The sequence below is a fragment of the Elephas maximus genome, chromosome 2, assembly GCF_024166365.1.
Source record: "Elephas maximus indicus isolate mEleMax1 chromosome 2, mEleMax1 primary haplotype, whole genome shotgun sequence".
In the NCBI taxonomy this organism is placed as follows: Eukaryota; Metazoa; Chordata; class Mammalia; order Proboscidea; family Elephantidae; genus Elephas; species Elephas maximus.
The window spans coordinates 43,929,081-43,948,495 of record NC_064820.1 but is presented as its reverse complement, the minus strand read 5'-3'; the positions used below and the strand labels follow the sequence as shown (position 1 = coordinate 43,948,495).

Genomic DNA, 19,415 nt, shown 5'->3' with positions numbered 1-19,415 from the left:
TAAAACTTGTTAGTTCTCAGTGCTGCTGCTGATGGAGGGACTACACTTTGAGAACCACAAGGATCAATGATGGATGTGTGTGTGAGCTTCCCTTGCAACAATGGCCCTGACCAGAAAGGACATGGGCCCAGCTGAAAGGACTTCCTCCACCTTGGGCTTTGGCAACAACAGGGAAGCCTGAGGCTACAGTGCTAAATGGTAAGTTGGAACCGGAGTCCCATCGGTGAGAAGCAGCAGCAAATTGTTGTGGAGAGAGCACTGGCATTGGAGCCAAACAGGCTTGGCCCTGAATGCTGATTCTGCCACTTACCAGCCGAGGCCTTGATATTTAACTTCTCTGAGCCTCAGTTTCTTCTGTGAAAGGCGGATGATACCTGACGATCTTGCATGATTATTGTGTTTGAAACAATGTGTGTAAAGTAGCTGGTAGAGAGTATGCGCTCAAGAAATGGGGTGGTAATGATGATTGTCCTGGCGACATGGGAACCTTCTTCTTTTCTGCTTACCTAGTGTTATACATTGAATTGTGTCCCCCCACCCATAATGTAATCCTAACCCCTGTACTTGTAAATATGACCCCATTTGGAAATAGGAGCTTTTTATTTATTATGATAATAAGGTCATACCAGTGTAGGGTAGGTCCTAAACCTACTCGTTTCTATGTTATAAAAAAAAAACAAAACCCAGTATACACAGAGAAACACAGGGGAAAGACAGCAAGGGAAGAAGACACACAAGGTAGATACACCTACAAGGCCAGGAACTCCAAGGACTGCTAGCTACCAGAAGCTGAACTAGACATAAACAGACCTCCCTGTACAGTTATGCCCTACATTCGGACTTCTAGTCTCCTGAACTGTTAGAAAATAAATTTCTGTTCTTTAAAGCCACCCCACTTGTGGGATTTGCGCTACAACAGCACCAGTTAACTAAGATACCTAGGTTCCCCCACTTCTCTGATGCGCACATCTGTCCTCCCGTGATGTCTTAGCTGACTGCCCAAATCCCACCAACTGTTGTGCCACTGATTTAGCATTTGATATATATTAAAATTATATCATTTCTCCTACAGGATGGTAAGCCCTTGAAAGCAGGAATCCTGTCCTATATTTCTTCACATCTCCCTCTGCAGGTGATTAAACACTCATTGTTACTGAAGAGAAATAATCAACTAATCAACAAAAAACATAAAAAGCATTCAACAAATAATTATTGGATACTTAATACCGTAGTTGTTTACCCTGAAACCACGTTAGAATCACTTGGATATTGTATTAGTTTCCTGGGGCTGCCATAACAAAGCACCACAAAGTGGATGGCTGTAAATAACACAAATGTACTACATCATAGTTCTGGAGTGTAGAACTCTGAATCAGTATGTTGTTGGGGGCCATGCTCCCTTTGAAGTCTCTAGAAAGTCTTTGAAGATCCTTTCTTGTCTCTCCCAGCTTCCGGTAACTTAAGGCATTTCTTGGCTTGTATATACATCTTTACATGTCATAGTTATTATTCCTCTCTGTTCTCTACTTCTCTTCTCTTTGTAGGACACCACTTAGATTGGACAAGGACCCACCCTGTCCCAGTATGGCCTTATCTTAACTGATAAACTCTTCAAAGACCTTATTTCCAGCCCAGGTCATTTTCACAGATACAAGCGGTTAAGGTTAAGCCTTCAACATATGTTTTGGTGGGGACACAACTCAATCTATAACAGAGAGGTTAAAAATATATATATACAGATGCCTGGGCTCCACTCCAGATCAGTTAACTCTGGATCTCGAGGGGCAGGGGGAAGCCCTGGTATCATTGTCTTTTAAAGTCCTCCAGGTGATTCTAATGTACTGCCAGGTTTGCGAACCACTGGTCTTGGGCTCACCTCCCATGTTCTGAGTCTCATCTGCTCCCCCTCCTCTCTTTCTCCTATATTTCCAACCTCTCCTTATCTACCTGATCATTCTGAAAGTACTAACTGGGCTCAAGTCTCTCCATCTTAAAAGTAATCATTCCCCAACTATACATGCGCCCCTAGCTCCTCTCCTCAGAGGCAACCTTCTTGAAAAAGTTGTCTCCACTTCCTCGCCTCTTTACCTCTCCACTAAAAATACATTGAGATGTTCTTACCTAAGTCACCAATACAACTTTGTAGTAAATCCAGCGCGTATGTCTCAGTCTTTTACTTGGCTTTTTGCAGCTGTCAATACTGTTGTCCATCCTTGCGTCTTAAAACTCTTGGCTCCCTTGGAAACCATGACTCTGCTCTTCTGAGATCCTTCTCAGTTGCTCTTCCTCAATTTCCTCTACCTACTCCCATTTCTCAGCTTGCCCCTTTAGTGTTCGTCTCTCCCAGGGGTTCATCCTTCTCCATCTTCCCTTCTCAATCTATACAGTCTTGCTTGGGTAAGCCCATATACTACTCCTTCAGCTTCTAGCACCATCACAGCACTGACATCTCCTAAAGCTGCATCTCTGGTTCTGGTCTACCTTTTGATTTCCAAACACGGATTTCTGACCGCCTCTTGAACATCTCTATCCAACAACTACCAAGCAAATCAAGCTCAACATAACCAAAGCTCAACGAGTCATTCCTATTCCCACTGCTCAAAACAAAACAAGATTGATCCACCTCTTGTGTACTCTCTTTCATTGATTAGCATCGCATTCACCAAGTTACTGAAGCCAGAAATTTTGGACACTTTCTTCTCTGTGTTCACTCTTCCTCCCCTATTGCCAATCAGTTATCAATACAGCTGATTCTACTTCCCTCACAGTATTTAAATGTGTTTATGTCATTTCATCCTTGTTGTTGTTGATGTTAGGTACTGTCAAGTCGGTTTCGACTCATAGCAACCCTATGAACAATAAAATGAAACACTGCACCATTCTCACAATTGTTGCTATGTTTGAGCCCATTGTTGTAGCCACTGTGTCAATCCATCTCATTGAGGGTCTTCCTCTTTTTCTCTGACCTTCTACCAAGCAATATGTCTTTCTCCAGGGACTGATCCCTCCTGATAACATGTCCAAAGTACATAAGATGGAGTATTGCCATCCTCACTTCTAGGGAGCATTTTGGCTGTACTTCTTCTAAGACAGATTTGTTTGCTCTTCTGGCAGTCCATGGTATATTCAATATTCTTCAGCAACACCATAATTCAAAGGCATCAATTCTTCTTAGGTCTTCCTTATTCATTGTCCAGCTTTCACATGCATATGAGGCACCTTAGTTCTCGTTTCATCTTAAAACCAAAAAAACCAAAACCAAACCTGTTGCCTTGGAGTCGATTCCGACTCATAGCAACCCTACAGGAAAGAGTAGAACTTCCCCAAATGGCTTCCAAGGAGCAGCTGGTGGATTTGAACTGCCGGCCTTTTGGTTAGCACTGTGCCACCAGGGCTCCATTTCATCCTTACAGCCATTTATGTCCCAAACCCACTGCCGTCGAGTCGATTCTGACTCATAGTGACCCTATAGGACAGAGTAGAACTGCCCCATAGAGTTTCCAAGGAGCGCCTGGTGGATTCGAACTGCTGACCTTTTGGTTAGCAGCCGTAGCACTTAACTGCTACACCACCAGGGTTTCCAACCATTTATGTCCAGGCCCCCATAATTATGACAACAGGCTCTAGATTCTCCCTGCTACCAATACTCCCTGCACCTCCGATCTTGATTCCACCCTGCCAGGTGATCTTCCTAACCCCTAAATCTGATCCTGTCACTTTCCCCTGAGAATGGCATATTGCGCCCCCTGTTTATCCTTCCAGCATCATCTCGTGCCATCTCCTCTCCTCGCATTCTATATTCCAGTCATATTTAAGACCTTGGTAGGGCTCAAATTTATGCCATTCAATTCTTTGCCTCTGGGCCTTTGAACCTGCTGTTCCCTCTACATGAAATGACCTTCTCCCTGTTTTTGCCTGGTTCACCCCTGCTTATGCTTCATGACTCAGTTCAGCTGAGACATTACCTAATTTCTCTAACCCCCAGCACCAGTCTTGTTAGGTGCACTCTTCTATACTTCCCTGGCGTCCTTGGTATAACCCAGTCTTAACGCCCCTCATGTTATACTGCAATTGTCTGCTTATTTGCCACTCTGTCCCACGCACTTGAGGGCAGGAGGCAAGTTCTTATTCCTCTGGCATCCCAAAGCTTGCACAGTATTGGACATGTAGCAAATGCTCACGCAATGCTTTTTGCTGAATAGATAAATGAACTAGCAGGCGAATGAAAGAAAGAAATCAAACAAGATGTCCAGGACGAACAGATGACCTTATCAAAAACCAGCTTCTCTCACTGACTCCTCTATCTTGATTTACAGCGTCAGCACCTGTGCCCCAGGCCTTGGAGTTAGTACCTCCAGAAACAGGGCTGACTTCCTCTTGCCCCTCTCTATTCGGCCACCTCCGTCAGTTCTTTCTGACCTGTTCTCTTCTTTCCATTACCATCTCAGTGGCCTAGTTAAAGCCCCCATGACTCCTCACCTGGGCCATTCTTTAGCCTCTAAAGGGTATCTGTCTCTAAAACGCTCTTCTCTCACTCTCATCTACACTCCATCCTAGGTGCAGCTGCATGAAGAGCTTTGCTGAACACACAGACCTGCTTTCAGTCTCCTGTCTGTGCATCGTAGTTCTGTCATCTATCCCCTGGTTTCATGTAAAGTTGGGCAGTTAGGGAAGTGGAGGTAGCAGGTGGATGCAACACTGCTTTTCTTCTATCTCTCCCAATTGCTACTCCCAGGTTCTTGCCATGGAAACAGAAATACACTTTCAAGTCAACTTGATGCTTTCAGAGGCTTTTGCTTTAGGATCCTCTTCTGGAAAGTCATTATGCTGTGTGAAGTAAGGGAGTGGTTATATGGCTTCATAGCTTCTGATAGATACTAGCTATGAGCCAACACCAAATATGGCTACTGTGGTGAGATGTTTTCTGGCTAGTGGGTTGAATAATATCCCATTCCCCCAAAAGTGTGTAAATCCTAACTCCCAGTATCTGTGAATGTGACCTTACTTAGAAATAAGGTCTTTGCAGATATAATTAAGTTAAGGATCTGCCTGAATTTAGGGTTAGCCCAAAATCCAATGACTGGTGTTTTTCTAAGAACAGGAGAGAACACAAAAAAGACACAGAGAAGAAGGCCATGTGAAAGCAGAAGTAGAGACCAGAGTAATGCTGCCAAAAGCCAAGGAATGCCTGGAGCCTCCAGAAGCTCAAAGAGGGCAGAACAGATTCACCTGGAGAGTCTCTGGAGGGAGGATGGTCCTGCTGACATCTTGATTTTGGACTTCTAGCCTCTAGACCAGTAAGAAAACAAATTTCTGTTGCTTTAAACCACCAAGTTTATGGTAACTTGTTACAGCAGCCCTAGGAAACTAATACAGCTACTATTACCATTTATTGGACATTCCTGCTGTTTCAAGAACAAAGAGTCTTTGCATTCATGTTGTTGTTGTTAGATGCCATTGGCTTGGTTTCAACTCATTGCCACCCCATGTACAACAAAATGAAATGCTGCCCGGTCCTGCACTGTCCTCACAATTGTTGCTATGCTTGAGCCAATTGCTGTAGCCACTCTGTTAATCCATTTTGCCAAAGGTCTTCCTCTTTTTTGCTGACTGGACATGATGTCCTTCCACAGGGACTTGTCCCTCCTGATAAAATGTCCAAAGTACATAAGATGGAGTCTCACCATCCTCACTTCTAAGAAGCATTCTGGCTGTACTTATTCCAAGACACATTGTTCATTCTTTTGGCAGTTCATGGTATATTCGATACTCTTCACCAACACCACAACTCGAAGGTGTCAACTCTTCTCTGCTCTTCTGTATTCACCATGCAGCTTTCACATGCATATGAAGCAACTGAAAATATTAAGGCTTGGGTTAGTTGCACCTTAGTCCTCAAAGTGACATCTTTGCTTTTTAACATTTTAAAGAAGTCTTTCCCAGCAGATTTGCCCAATATAATACTTTGTTTGATTTCCTGACTGCTGCTTCCATGAATATTGATTGAGGATCCAAGTAAAATGAAATACCTGACAAATTCAATCTCTTCCCTATTTATCATGATGTTGGTTATCAGTCCATTTGTGAAGACTTTTGTTTTCTTTTTCTTGAGGTGTAATCCATACTGAAGGCTATAGTCTTTGATCTTCATTAGTAAGTGCTTCAAGTTCTCTTCACTTTCAGCAAGCAAGGTTGTGTCATCTGCATAACGCAGATTGTTAATGAGTCTTCCTCCTGACATCCCACTCTTCTTCAGATAGTCCAGCTTCTCTGATTATTTGCTCAGAATACTGGCCGAATAAATATGGCGGAAGAATACAACCTTGATGCACACCTTCCCTGATTTTAAACCTCGCAGTATCCCCTTGTTCTGTTCAAACGACTGCCTCTTGGTTTATGTACAGATTCTGCATGAGCACAATTAAGTGTTCTCAATTTCCCATTCTTCCCAATGTTATCCACAATCTGTTAGGATCCACACAGCTGAATGCCTTTGCATAGCCAATAAAACACAAGTAAACATCTTTCTGGTATTCTCTACTTTCAGCCAAGATCCCTCTAACATCAGCAACGATATTCCTTGTTCCATGTCCTCTTTTGAATCTGGCCTGACTTTTTGGCAGTTCTCTGTTGATGTACCACTACAACTGTTTTTGAATGATCTTTAGCAAAATTTTACTTGTGTGTGATATGGATAATATTGTTTGAAAATTTACACATTCTGTTGGATCGCCTTTCTTTGGAATGGGCATGAATATAGATCTCTTCCAGTCTGCTGGCCAGGTAGCTGTTTTCCAAATTTCTTAGCAAGGATGAGTGAGCACTTCCAGCATTGTGTCCATTTGTTGAAACTTCTCACTTGGTATCCTGTCAATTCCTGGAGCTTTGTTTTTTGCCATTACCTTCAGTGCAGCTTGGACTTCTTTCAGTATCATTGGTTCTTGATCACATGCTACCTCCTGAAATGGCTGAACGTTGACCACTTCTGTTTGGTACAGCGACTGTGTATTTTCTCCATCTTCTTTTGATAATTTCTGCATTATTCAATTTTTCGCCCGTAGAATCCTTCAGTATTGCAACTTGAGGTTTGAATTTTTTCTTTAGTTCTTTCAGCTTGAGAAACGCATCCATAGCCATATTTAACTCCTCTTTCAAATCTATGAAGCAGCATCACTTTTATTCTTACTAACAGAGGAGTGAAGCTCGAAAAAATTAATGATTTGCCCAAACACACATATTTAGCAAGTGGCAAAGGGAGGATTTGAACTCTGCTTTTTTTTTGGACTCAAAGCCCGAATTCTAATTGGAAATACATGTATAAAAATATTAAAAAATATTCACATTAACAAAATATTTGTCATAAACATTAAAGATCAGATTATTACTTTATGAACATGACATATTAGAAATTTAAAAGTTATCCCTGAAAGCTATGAAAAATTACCCTTCAAGAAATTCCTCATTGTGGATTAAAAAACAATTAAACTCTTTACTAGATATGGAACTTTGCTCTACCTTTATCTCAGGGTGCATTCTGAGAGGCAGAGGGTGATCATCCCAGAAGTCATCTTTCTATTTCTGGTCTATGCCTTTTCCTGGGCTGAAAAGCTGGTGGGTTTGCAGAAGAGGGTGAAGATCCAGGGAATGGAGTGGTGGGAACCATGAAAAAAAGGGCTGGATCAGGTGATTTAACAGACTTTTCTTCCTCTGATGTCTCTCTTCCCAAATGGAATCTCTCCTTACATTGTCACTTGTGATAACCTTGGACTCGGTAGTGAAATTCCACATAAATGCAGAAATCCTTGGATTTCTGTCCTTAAATCACTCATAACTACTACTTCAGCCTTGTATCAAACTAGATAAGATGCTGAATATATTCTTTTAAAAGCAGAAAAACAAGCAGTGTTTTTTTTTTTTTTTTTCCTTGTGGAAGCTTGAAAACAAGTCAAGATGTTTATCACTCTTGGAATTTATTTCTATACAAGATGGTAAGAGATGCAAAGAATGAGAGAAATTGCTTTCTTGGAATAGAGGTCAGAGTGAATTCAACAGTCTTCCCTGCCCCCCTTCCCCACCTTTTTTTGGGGAGCAGAGTTTGGTGATTTGCTGCAAAAATAACCCTGCTGTGCTTGTTTAGCCCTTTCTGACATCCAAAACCCCTTCCAAAACTTGTCTCCTTTGTCTTCTCAACAGACCTCTTGGCTGTCATTTGGACAGTATATTCACATCTATTTTATAAGAGAAAACCAAAGCCAGTCATTGCAGTGAACCAAGGAGAAAACTCAAGCAACTTTAAACCAAGTGAGCTATTCCCCATGAGCCTTGCCTCCTTTCAGATCACCAGACGACAACTTTCACTTCATAATTGGTGTAATCCTAATTGTTTGCACGTATATAGCATTTTGGAATTTATAAAATGCTTTCACACCATTGCCTCATTTAATCCTTATAGCAGGCCTATTTGGTCAGTCCTATTATCCTCATTTTACAGATGATGAAACTAGACCCTGAGAGTTTATATAACCACCCTTGGGGGTAGCAGTGGGTCTGGTTTCCCTCATAAAACATAATGGCATAATATGCTTCCAATCACCTGATTCTCAGACACAGCTTGTCTAATTCTCAGGCTAGCACCTTGTTTTTCAGATGTCCAACTACCTTTGATCTTCATCAGTAAGTGCTTCAAGTCCTCTTCACTTTCAGCAAGCAAGGTTGTGTCATCTGTATAACACAGGTTGTTAATGAGTCTTCCTCCAATCCTGATGTCCTGCTCTTCTTTCAGAAGGAGACCAGTCTCATTCTACCTGATTACATCTGTGACAAGGATGACTCATTGCCCCTCAGTATTCATTCTGTCCTTTCTCATAATAACCAAAAAAACAAAACAAACCATTTGCTGTCTGGTTAACTTCAACTTATGGCAACCCCACCTGTGTCACAGTAGAACTGGGCTCCATAGGGTTTTCAATGCCTGATTTTTCAGAAGTATATTCAAAAAACCAAACCTGTTGCAGTTGAGTCAATTCCGACACCTAGTGACTCTATAGTACAGAGTAGAACTGCCCCATAAGGTTTCCAAGGCTGCAAATCTTTACAGAAGCAGACTGCCACATCTTTCCCCCAAAGAATGGCTGATGGGTTTGAACTACTGACCTTTTGGTTAGCAGCCAAGCACTTAACCACTGCACCACTAGGGCTTCTTTTAGAAATTTGTTGTTAGGTGCTGTCGAGTAGTTTCCAACACATAACAACTCTATAAACAACAGAACCAAACACTGCCCAGCCTGCGCCATCCTCACAATCGTTGTTATACTTGAGCCCATTGTTGTGGCCACTATGTCAATCCATCTCATTGAAGGTTTTCCTCTTTCTCACTGACCTTCTACTTTACCAAGCATGATGTCCTTCTCCAAGGACTACAGCTTCCATATTTCAGTTGGACCACGACCACTGGAAGACATTTCCCAGCTTCCCTTGAAGCTAGGTGTAACCATGTAGCTAAATTCTGTCCAGTAAGATTTGAGTGAAAATTCTGAGGGCAATTTCTGAGTTAGCTATCCTTTAAAAGGAAAGGGTATGTTTCCTTTCCCCTGTCCTTCAACTTTTGGCTAGAATATGAATATAGCAGTGTGTCATTTTAGACTACAGAGAAGAAACACTGAAGGTCTGACAGGACAATGACAGAACTCTGACACTGGGAAGCCACCACAAGAGCCCTAAACCACTTATATCCAGACAGTTACATGAGAGAAACATAAACGCACATCTTGTTAGCGTAACTGTTATTTTGGGTCTGTGCACTGTGTCTTAGTTACCTAGTGCTGCTATAACAGAAACACCACAAGTGGGTGGCTTTAACAAACAGAACTTTACTTTCTCACAGTTTAGGAGGTTAGAAGTCCAAATTCAGGGTGCTGGCTCAAAGGGGAGGCTTTCTCTCTTTTGTCTCTTTATATCTTCTGTTTTTTGGTTCCTTGGAGATCTTAAGTGGCGTGGCATCTATCTTCCCCCCTGTCTGCTTGCTTGCTTGGTTGCTTGCTCAATCTGCTCATTTTAGATCTCAGAAGAGATTGACTTAATGCACACCCTACACTAATAATGCTTCATTAATATAACAAAAAATTCCCAAATGGAATTATAACCACAAGTATAGGGGTTAGGATTTACAACATGTATTTTTGGAGGCCACAATTCAATCCCTAACATTCTGCTAGACTTATATCCTAACTAGTAAATGAAAAGAACCTGGGCAGCTATGTAAGAGAAGTTCCTGAAATGATGGGACTATTTACTGAATATCTGTTCACTTTACAATGAGCAAACTCTGTTGAATGGTTCTGCATTTATATGATCCAGATTTCAAACCTTGCCTTTACTCCCTCTCATGCTGCTCACTTCTCCCACTGCTGGAAATCCAGTGCTTTGTTTTCAGAAATGAACTAGAGTTTGTCCTGTTCACTTGCCCATACATGTAGCTACTACACCATGAGGACGTCAAGAGAGCCCAGCTGAGCGGAGGCATGAAATGGTTAGAACCTGGACTAGGAGCCAGGAGACCCAGGTTCTGTTGCCAAACTAGCTATGTGGTCTTCGGGAAACCACTTAGCCTCTCTGGACCAAAGGTTAAACATTCATTAGTAGCTAATAAGCTTGGATTAGTAAACTTGAATTCAACTTCATAGTTGACCCTTCAAGTCAAGGCTTGATTGTCTTGGCAGAAGTTGAAAATACTTAGCATCATTAGATAAACGGCACCAGGGAAATAGAAAAGTGTTATCTTCCAAACATCCTTCCTCCAATGGCCTTCAAGAAGACTGAGTAGGCAGGGTGAAAGAAGTTATAGGGATTTCTATTTTGCGAGTGGTCAAAGATAGTTAGAGATGTATTCTATTGGTTTTGAGGACTGGACAAATCTTCCTTGTGTGGGTCTGTCCTGTGTATTCCAGGAGAATTAGCTTCCCGGACAGTGGTTCACTAAAATGGCCACATATATTTCTATAGGTCCTCTCAGGGACAGAGGTATCACCAGATGGGAACCATTGCTAATCTATCCCTTTATTTTATAGTCATGAAGAGTAAGATTCAGAGGGGTTCAGTGGCCTTGCCCAAGGTCACCCTTATACTGGGGACAGAGCTAGGTCTAGACGGAGTCTGATTCCTGGGTAAGTTTTCTCTCCCAAACCTTGAGTATGACTCCAACAGAATCACTATTCTGGCCCAACCAGACCAGCAGACTCCAAAGAGTATCCCACTGGGTGAACAAGACAGTCTACTGAGATGCTGGAAGAAAATATAAGAACTTTCTATTTCTGTTTCATGTCCTCCTTTAAAATTTTGTGGGGCATTATAATGTACATAATGTATTAGTACAGTAGCACAATATAATTTATAATACATAAATATACATATACTGGTGCATGTCCAAAGATTTTTAACTGACAGTATGCATGAGCAAAGAGTGTGTCAACCACTGGCCTAAACATCTTTTCTGTTTCTAACTTTAAAAATTACCAAATTGTCCTGATTTGTTTTATAATACTTTTTCCAGAATGAAAAGTGCAGATTGCTCTTCTAATAAAAACATAAAATTGGTGTGAAACGCTAGCCAAATTACAGGCCTTTATATTGTTGTTGTTGTTAGGTGCCGTTCAGTTGGTTCCAACTCATAATGACCTATGTACAACAGAATGAAACACTGACCAGTCCTGCCCCATCCTTGTGATCATTGCTTGAGCCCATTGTTGAAGTCACTGTGTCAATCCATCTCATTGAGGGACTTCCTCTTTTTCGAGGACCCTCTATTTTACCAAGCATGGTGTACTTCCCCAGGAACTGGTTCGTCCTCATAACATGTCCAGAGTATGTGAGAAGAAGTCCCACCATCCTCACTCCTAAGGAGCATTCTGGCTGTACTATGCATAGACAGATTTGTTCATTCTCCTGGCAGTCCGTGGTATGTTCGATATTCTTTGTCAACACCATAATTCGAAGGCATCGATTCTCCTTTGGTCCTCCTTATTCATTGTCCAGCTTTCACATGCATATGAGGCGATTGAAAACACCATGGCTTGGGTCAGGCACACCTCAGTCCTTAAAGTGATATCTTTGCTTTTTAACGCTTTAAAGAGGTCTTTTGAAGTAGATTTGCCCAATACCGATGCAGATTGTTAAACAATGCATCAGAATTCCACATAGTCAGCCAGGTTAGTTTGGTCAGTTTATCATTTAAATCAGTCCAACCGTGTGTCAACCCAATCCTCTATTTAAGGCATTCAGTCCAGAAAATCAAATCCACCCTTTTTAGGTGATTCAGTCATGTCTAGCTGAAAGGCCTGGAATTGTTAGAGGGTGTGAGAAAAGGAAAAGTAAACCAGGGGGGAAGGTACTACTGACCAGCAATGCTTCACTAGTTTAAGTATTTTCTTTCCTTTTCAATCTGTTTCACCTAGTCTTGGAGCAGAGCTTAAATTACTTCAACCTTTAAAAAATGTTCCTCTTAACCTTACTCTGCCATGCGAGATGAAGCAGCACACTGGAGGATAAAAGAAGCTTATTTCTAAATGGTTAAAAATGCACCTGGTATGCTTGGCAGTCCCTGCTTACACTAGAATTAAGTGCTTTCTCTTGAGTCTTACTCGATATGCAGGAGATGCAGGAAAATCAACGTTTTGATGAGAGGAGATGCCCTGAATCCTGGGTTGGGACAGGGGTTTAACTTTTTTAAAGCATACTTACAAAAATCATCTGGTGATCAGGTGGTCCCTGGAGAAAGGAAAAAACAGAAGCAACATGAAGAACTAAAACAAACCCATAGAGCACCCACTCCTACCCCTATGGACAGTCAAGGGCAGCAAACACCTATCTTTGCAATAGGAGTTATATTGCTCACTTACTGATTTTTTATTCTGTGCCAGACATTGTGCCGAAGGCTCTACAACCATTACCTCATTTAATGCTCACAATATCCACATGCTGTAGGATGGTATCAGAATGTAGAGAGGTTCCCAAACTCTCTTTGTTCACGGCACCCTTAGCATCTCTGTAATAGTCTCCCAGCACCTCTAGGCCTAGAGAAATGCCTAGCATGTCTGTTTATTAAGTGGCTAAATCCAAACAACTGGGTAGTTGTGGTTTCACAGATGTTGGCGTTTCCTTGAAAATTTGAAATATTCCACAGCACTCTTCTGAGTTTGCTGCAAAGCCCCAGAGTGCTTCAGCACACAGTTTAGGAACCACAGATAACAGGTGCTACTATATAAATACTATTTTTATATATAGGTATATAATCAGTAACCAGTCGCCATCAAGTCACTTCCTACCCCATGTGTGTCAGAGTAGAACTGTGTTCTTTAGAGTTTTCAATGGCTAATTTCTCAGAAGTAGATTGTCACGTCTTTCTTTCTACGTGCCTCTGGGTGGACTCGAACTTCCAACCTTTCTATTAGCAGTTGAGTGTGTTAACCATTTGCACCACCCAGAAATTCCATATATAGATGTATAGATGTTGTTACTAGGTGCCGTCAAGTCGGTTCCGACTCATAGTGACCCTATACACAACAGAACCAAATACTGCCCGGTCCTGCACCATCCTTACAATCGTTGTTATGTTTGAATTCACTGTTACAGCCACTGTATCAATCCACCTTGTTGAGGGCCTTCCTCTTTTCCACTGACCCTGTATTTTGCCAAGCATGATGTCCACCTCAAGAATAGATTTGGCACATTGAACATTAGTGACTGAAGACCAGGCGAGTTGTGGAATGACATCAAGGACATCATACATGAAGAAAGCAAGAGGTCATTGAAAAGAAAGAAAAGACCAAGGTGGATGTTAGAGGAGACTCTGAAACTTGCTTACAAAAGTCAGGCAGCTAAAGCAAAAGGAAGAAATGATGAAGTAAAAGAACTGAACAGAAGATTTCAAAGGGCAGCTTGAGATATATGGATGCAACCAAAAAAGATATATGGCTACTATACAGATATACACCTGTTGTCATCAAGTTGATTCTGACTCATAACAATTCTATAGGACAGAATAGAACTGCCCCCTAGGTTTCCAGGGAGCAGCAGGTGGATTCGAACTGCCGATGTTTTGGTTAGCAGCCAAATGCTTAACCACTGAGCCACCAAGGCTCCTACAGGTATATAGATACTACAAAATCTTGTTATGTGTTGAATTGTATCCCCCCAAAAGCTCTGTTCAAGTCCTAACCCGCTCTACTTGTGAAACTGACCATAATTATTAGGATATAGGGTTGTTGCAGATGAAAATTAGTTAAAATGAGGTCATTAGTATGGACCCTAATCTCTTTACGATTGAAGTCCTTAAAGAAGAGAAGAGATACAGACACACAAACACCGAGGAATTATGGCCATGTGAAAACAGAGGCGGAGATTGGAGTTATGCTACCACAACCCAAGGAACTCCTGGGGTTACCACGAGCTGGAAGAGACAAGGAAGGGTCTTCCCCTAGAGCTGATCGAGAGAGAGAGAAACAGAGAGAGAGAGAGCATAGCCTCGCTGATGCCTTAGGCTTGAACTTTTAGCTTCCAGAACCATAAGAAAATAAGTTTGTTATTTTAAGCCACCCAGCTTGTGGTACATTGTGATGGCAGCCCAAGGAAACAAATGCAATCCGTATTTTGTAGATGAGGAAACTGAGATTCAGTAAGGCTACCCAGCTGGTTTGTTGTAATGCAGGAATCTGGGTCCAAAGCCTATATACTGGTCTCGTCCTCTCCCCTCTTCCTGACTCACTGCCTTCAGGGGTAGTCATTACTTCCTCTCTCCATTCTGCACAATCTACAACCCCACCTCCCACTCTATGACATCTACACGTGCGTGCATGCACACACATACACACACACAGGCAGGTACACACACACGTGTGTTCATTCCCTGTATTCAAAGTATTCCCTCCTTCTCCTCTGCCTTTCCAAAAGCTACCCCAGCTTCAATTCCTAGCCCCAAGTTTCCCCTCATCACCACTTGTTCCCACACTCATCTCTCCATCTTCAAACCTCACTCTCTACATGCAGAGGCATGTTAATGACATAGGGTCTGTTGTTCTCTAATTGTTCTATTGGTATAAATGTCATTTTCTCAACAAGACTGCAAGCTGCCAAAGAGTAGGGACTGTGTGTTATCTTGTGCTGGCTATATCAAAAAAAAAAAATTTTTTTTTTTTATAGTAGCAAGCAAAAAGTTTGTTGAAATCAGCATGATGATGAAGTTTTAGAGTTGATGGAGTACTCTAGTGCCTGGAAGTAAGTAATGAAGAGAATGTACTTAACATAACGGTGCTGGTCATCAGGCATGAGAACTAGCATATATATGGCTTCTTTAAAATGGATGCTTTTTAGGCTTTTACACAAACGGTTTTATTTGGTTCTCACAAAAGTGTAATTATTATACCCCCCCTCATGGGAGAAAATTGAGGCTTAGGCAGTTAAGCCTCCAATGACAGACAGGTGGTGACTAAACACAAGATACATTTGACCAAAGTCACCCCACTCATAAGTGGTGGGAGCCCAGAGTGCTGTGTCCCTCTGGGCCCTCTGTTTGATGTTTGTACTGCAGGGGACTTTATCGAGATACCGGTTCCCTGTCCAAGCTCCACGTCCTGGGGCAGGATCCCGATCTCAGGGGCACTATCCAGACTCCGAAGCACCTGTCATCAGCAATGCACTCCAGTTATTTACCTGGACTATGTCCCCGGCAGAGCAGTGAGCCCTGTAGGACACGAGGCTAAGGCTGTTGGGGAGACCCAGGCGGACAATGCTGGCTCCTTAGTGGGGTCAGTGAGCTTGTTGAAAGTTCCAGTGCTGTCGAGGGGACACGGAAACTCTAGAAGTGGTTTCCTAGTTGGGGCCAAACTAATCTCCCCTTTTAGGCTAGAATAAACCACTGAGACTGGGGCTCAGGGCTTTTGAGGAAGATGAGGGAAGCTTAAGCAAAAAGTCTATTTTGAGGTTAAGGGCAAGTCATACAAAATACAAATAAACTGAAAATGTGCACCTATTCTTTATAAGTCAAGAGGACTTTGGTAACAAAGTAGCAAGAGCAGAGGCTCAGAAGTCAGCCCTAGGTTACTATCTGCTCTGTAGTTTATCAGTGTTTGATTTGAGGAAAGTTACTTCACCTCCCTGAGTCTCAGCTTTCTGGTCAGTAACGTGAAGAGAATACCTACCTCACAGTATGGTTGTGAAGGTGAAATGGAAAAACAAACGCCAAGCACAAGGGACAGTGCCTGGCAGATAACTGACACTCAACAAGTGGAGTTGCTTTATGACAGAAGACAGATAGGTTTCAAACTGTGTGCTGCACAGGTTGTTTGTCGTTAGCCGCCATCGAGTCAGCCTCTGACGCATGGTGACCCCGTGCATACCAGGATTGAACCGTTGTGAAACAAAGGGTTTTCATTGGCTGATTTTTCAGAAATAGATCACCACCAGACCTTTCTTTCTAGTCTTAACCTGGAAGCTCTGCTGAAACCTCTTCAGTGTCATAGCAACACACAAGCCCCCACTGACCGTCAGGTGGTGTCTGAGCATGATGTTTATTGGCTGGGAATCAAGCCTGGGTCTCCTGCATGGAAGGTGAGAACTCTGTCACAGAACCATCACTGCACATAGTAGGCGCTTATTAAATAGGAGTTAATAACAGCGCCACCACCACCATCACCACCTTCATTACAGCAGTATTAAGAGCACTGGCGCTAACTCCATGTAGAGCAATCCAAAGGCTCTAATCTGTAGGATAAGAGCCCTGGAGGCGCAGTGGTTAAACACTCAGCTGCTAACTGAAAGGTAAGCAGCTCAAACCCATCAGCTGCAGTCTGCTTCCGTAAAGACTTATTGCCTTGGAAACCGTGTGAGGCAGTTCTACTCTGTCCTATAGGGTCATTACGAGTTGGAACTGACTCAACAGCACCTAACAAAAACAACCTGTAGGATAACAGCAACAGAATGGGAAACGAGGAAGAGAGTGAAAGAAAAGAAAACAAACAAACAAAAAATAAATAGCACAACAGGAAATGCCTAAGAGAAAAAATTCACTCAGAGAGACATTAACAGGAAATAGAAAAGCAGTAGATGAGGAGCCAACAACTGCTAAGTGAAAGGACAGGATACCGGGCTCCAGAAAAAATAAACCACCTGAGACATTTGAATACACATTGCAAGTTACAACATTTTCTTCTCTATTGTGTCTCCAGGCAGTTGGGAAAATACAAATGTGTCATATTTATTTATAAAGCTTTCTTGGAATTAAAAAAACAAATGAAAATTCAACTTTATGAAAAGAAGAAAGAAAAAAAGAAAGAAAAAAGCAGCCACAAGGAGCCTGTGTTCTCGAATGATAAAATGAGGGTGAGTTAACGATGGAATCATTTACGCCAGGACTTTCTCCAGGCGCCCGCCTTTGCAGAGAGTAGACGGATTGCTATGAGATAATGTACAGGAAAGACATCTGTAAACTCTAAAGGATGATACAAACATTAGTTGTTGTTAGTGCATATACAGCAGGTCTCCAAATGAGACCTCCTTCACAATACTCCTCAAAGGCCAAGCGTCCATCTTTTTTCCCTTTTTTGAGGGGCAGCCAGGGTGGAGATACTCACAGTGGTCAGTGTGTCCTGGCTGAGAGGCACATTATGCGACCGCTCCTGCAGAGATTTATCTGCCCCGACCTCCGAGTAAAACACCTTGAAAAGATACAGATGTCCAGGGTGAAAGCAGAGCCACTACTTCAAATACATCAAAGGCCTGGGTTCTAACTGCACTCACAACCACAGTGGGTTTGGAGGTGCAAACCCTCACCTCATACACACCCGAGCTAGGGTGACAAACTCATAAGCCTGCAGAGGCCAGGAGAAGGTGCAAATCAGGGACATGGATGAAAAGGGCTGGACCCGGCTTTTCTGACTTTTTCCTGAAACCATGGAATCTTCCAGGTAATCTTTCATTTTCCCACTTTCGATATGACATAAGCCCAAAGATACATTTCTCCACTTAAAGAGACAATAGGACAAATGCCAGGACAAATGACTACTGCCCCTTGGCCTTGGTGAAAGGGAGGCTGTATGGATTGGTGGCTCCGTGATATCATGGCGGGGCTTCCGTCCTACCTAAAGCAGACAGTTCAGCTCCAGTGGGCTTGGCCCAGTAGGAAAAAAAAGTGGGCCTAATTTCCCCAGAGACTGTGGAACTCCAGATATTTACCTGAAAACTCCTGACTTCTAAAAGTTGGCTCATTTTTAAAAACACGGTCCAAACAAAACATTTCGGTGAACTGAAATCCACCCATTTGTAACCTCTGACATGTAGGAATGCATTCTCTGTTCCCTCCTCCACTTTTCCTGTCCACCCCCTTTACTTTAATTCAGATGTTACATGATTTGTGTTACTGACAACATTCCACAGTGTTCTCTATTTTTCTTCCCATGCTTCTACTTTATTCTCCAAATTTGACTGTTAGCAATTGATGGCAGGAACCATGTCTTCCACTTGGTTTATAGTTTCCCATCCTTGAACAGAGTAAGGACTGGGTAGATCCTAATTGACTGATACAGCTGTGACTTTCAGGGCACTTATATACGTCCTTGGAAGGAGGATCTTCTTGTAGCTTCAGAGAGGGAGAATGGGGAAGTTTAATGATAATTTAGATACTGTATACACAAGCTTATATACGGAAGGGCTGGTCACGGAGGCTATACACAGGAGGAGCAAGGATAGGAAGGACAGTCACCCCAACCCATAGCAGAAATCACGTGCCTATGTACTCACAGTGTACCCGGCGATGGGGCTCCCAGGATGCCTTGGCATTTTCCACTGGACACTGATAGCTGTGCAGTTCAATGCATTCAAGATGATATTTAAAGGAGGTCCCACCTTGCCTGCTCCAAAAGAAAAGACATTGTGTTAGAAGCTCCATGCATCCCACCTTGGGTATGTTTACAGAAGATTTACAATATATATGTTATATGACACTCGATGTATGATAGATGTTATACGTTGTAAGTTATATATGTTTACATTCATTGTTGTTAATGGTGGTGGTGGTGGTTGCCATCAAGTTGATTCCTATTCATGGTGACCCCAGGTGTGCCGAGTAGAACTGTGCTCCATAGGGTTTTCAAGGCTGTGACCTTTTGGAAGCAGATCACCAGGGCTGTCTTCCAAATCACCAACATTTTGGTTAGTAGTCAAGTACTTAATAATTTGTGCCACCCCGGGATTCCTATCTATTATATAATGTCAATACATACATACATACATATATTACATGCAATATATATTTTAATGTTGTGTTCAGTGTATAAAGAGCCCCAGTGGCTGAGTGCTCGGCTGCTAACCTACAGGTCTAACTTACCAGCTGCTCTCCAGGAGAAAGATGTGGCAGTTTGCTTCCTTAA

The 19,415-nt window shown here is 42.4% G+C and overlaps 1 protein-coding gene across 2 annotated transcripts in view; it reads right to left on the bottom strand.

Moving 5' to 3' along the window:
• Positions 1-19,415, bottom strand: part of EGFLAM (EGF like, fibronectin type III and laminin G domains) — a 283,876-nt gene that overhangs the window by 175,859 nt on the left and 88,602 nt on the right. For both annotated transcript variants that reach the window (XM_049862604.1, XM_049862598.1), the window contains exons 2-4: positions 18,787-18,896; positions 17,622-17,705; positions 12,736-12,762 (exon numbers count right to left, since the gene is read on the bottom strand). In XM_049862604.1, coding sequence (XP_049718561.1) covers positions 12,736-12,762; positions 17,622-17,705; positions 18,787-18,896 — 221 coding nt within the window. The remainder of the gene's footprint in view (positions 1-12,735; positions 12,763-17,621; positions 17,706-18,786; positions 18,897-19,415) is intronic.